This window comes from Aptenodytes forsteri, unplaced genomic scaffold (genome assembly GCF_000699145.1).
Source record: "Aptenodytes forsteri isolate BGI_AS27 unplaced genomic scaffold, ASM69914v1 Scaffold317, whole genome shotgun sequence".
NCBI classification, from domain to species: Eukaryota; Metazoa; Chordata; class Aves; order Sphenisciformes; family Spheniscidae; genus Aptenodytes; species Aptenodytes forsteri.
The window spans coordinates 977,928-978,556 of record NW_008794415.1 but is presented as its reverse complement, the minus strand read 5'-3'; the positions used below and the strand labels follow the sequence as shown (position 1 = coordinate 978,556).

General features: G+C 66.6%; 1 protein-coding gene across 2 annotated transcripts in view; it reads left to right on the top strand.

Moving 5' to 3' along the window:
- The first annotated feature begins 240 nt into the window (after positions 1-240).
- Positions 241-629, top strand: part of QRFPR (pyroglutamylated RFamide peptide receptor) — a 20,862-nt gene continuing 20,473 nt past the window's right edge. For both annotated transcript variants that reach the window (XM_009289373.1, XM_009289374.1), the window contains exon 1: positions 241-589. In XM_009289373.1, the coding sequence (XP_009287648.1) occupies positions 250-589 (340 nt within the window). In that variant the 5' untranslated portion in view covers positions 241-249. The remainder of the gene's footprint in view (positions 590-629) is intronic.

The window sequence follows — 629 nt, the reverse complement described above, 5'->3', positions numbered from 1 at the left end:
CGGGCCGGGCGGCGGCGCTGAGGGGGGGGGGAGTGGGGAGGACGGCACCATGCGGTCCCTGAACATCACGCCGGAGCAATTCGCGCAGCTCCTGCGGGACAACAACGTGACGCGGGAGCAGTTCATCGCCCTCTACGGGCTGCAGCCGCTGGTGTACATCCCGGAGCTGCCGGGGCGCACTAAGGTGGCCTTCGTCCTCATCTGCGTGCTCATCTTCGCCCTGGCGCTGGGAGTGGGGAGGACGGCACCATGCGGTCCCTGAACATCACGCCGGAGCAATTCGCGCAGCTCCTGCGGGACAACAACGTGACGCGGGAGCAGTTCATCGCCCTCTACGGGCTGCAGCCGCTGGTGTACATCCCGGAGCTGCCGGGGCGCACTAAGGTGGCCTTCGTCCTCATCTGCGTGCTCATCTTCGCCCTGGCGCTCTTCGGCAACTGCCTTGTGCTCTACGTGGTGACCCGCAGCAAAGCCATGAGGACCGTCACCAACATCTTCATCTGCTCCCTGGCGCTCAGCGACCTCCTCATCGCCTTCTTCTGCGTCCCCTTCACCATGCTGCAGAACATCTCCTCAACTGGCTCGGGCGGTGGGTGCCGGGGCGGGCTGTCCCGGGCCGTGACGGGCTC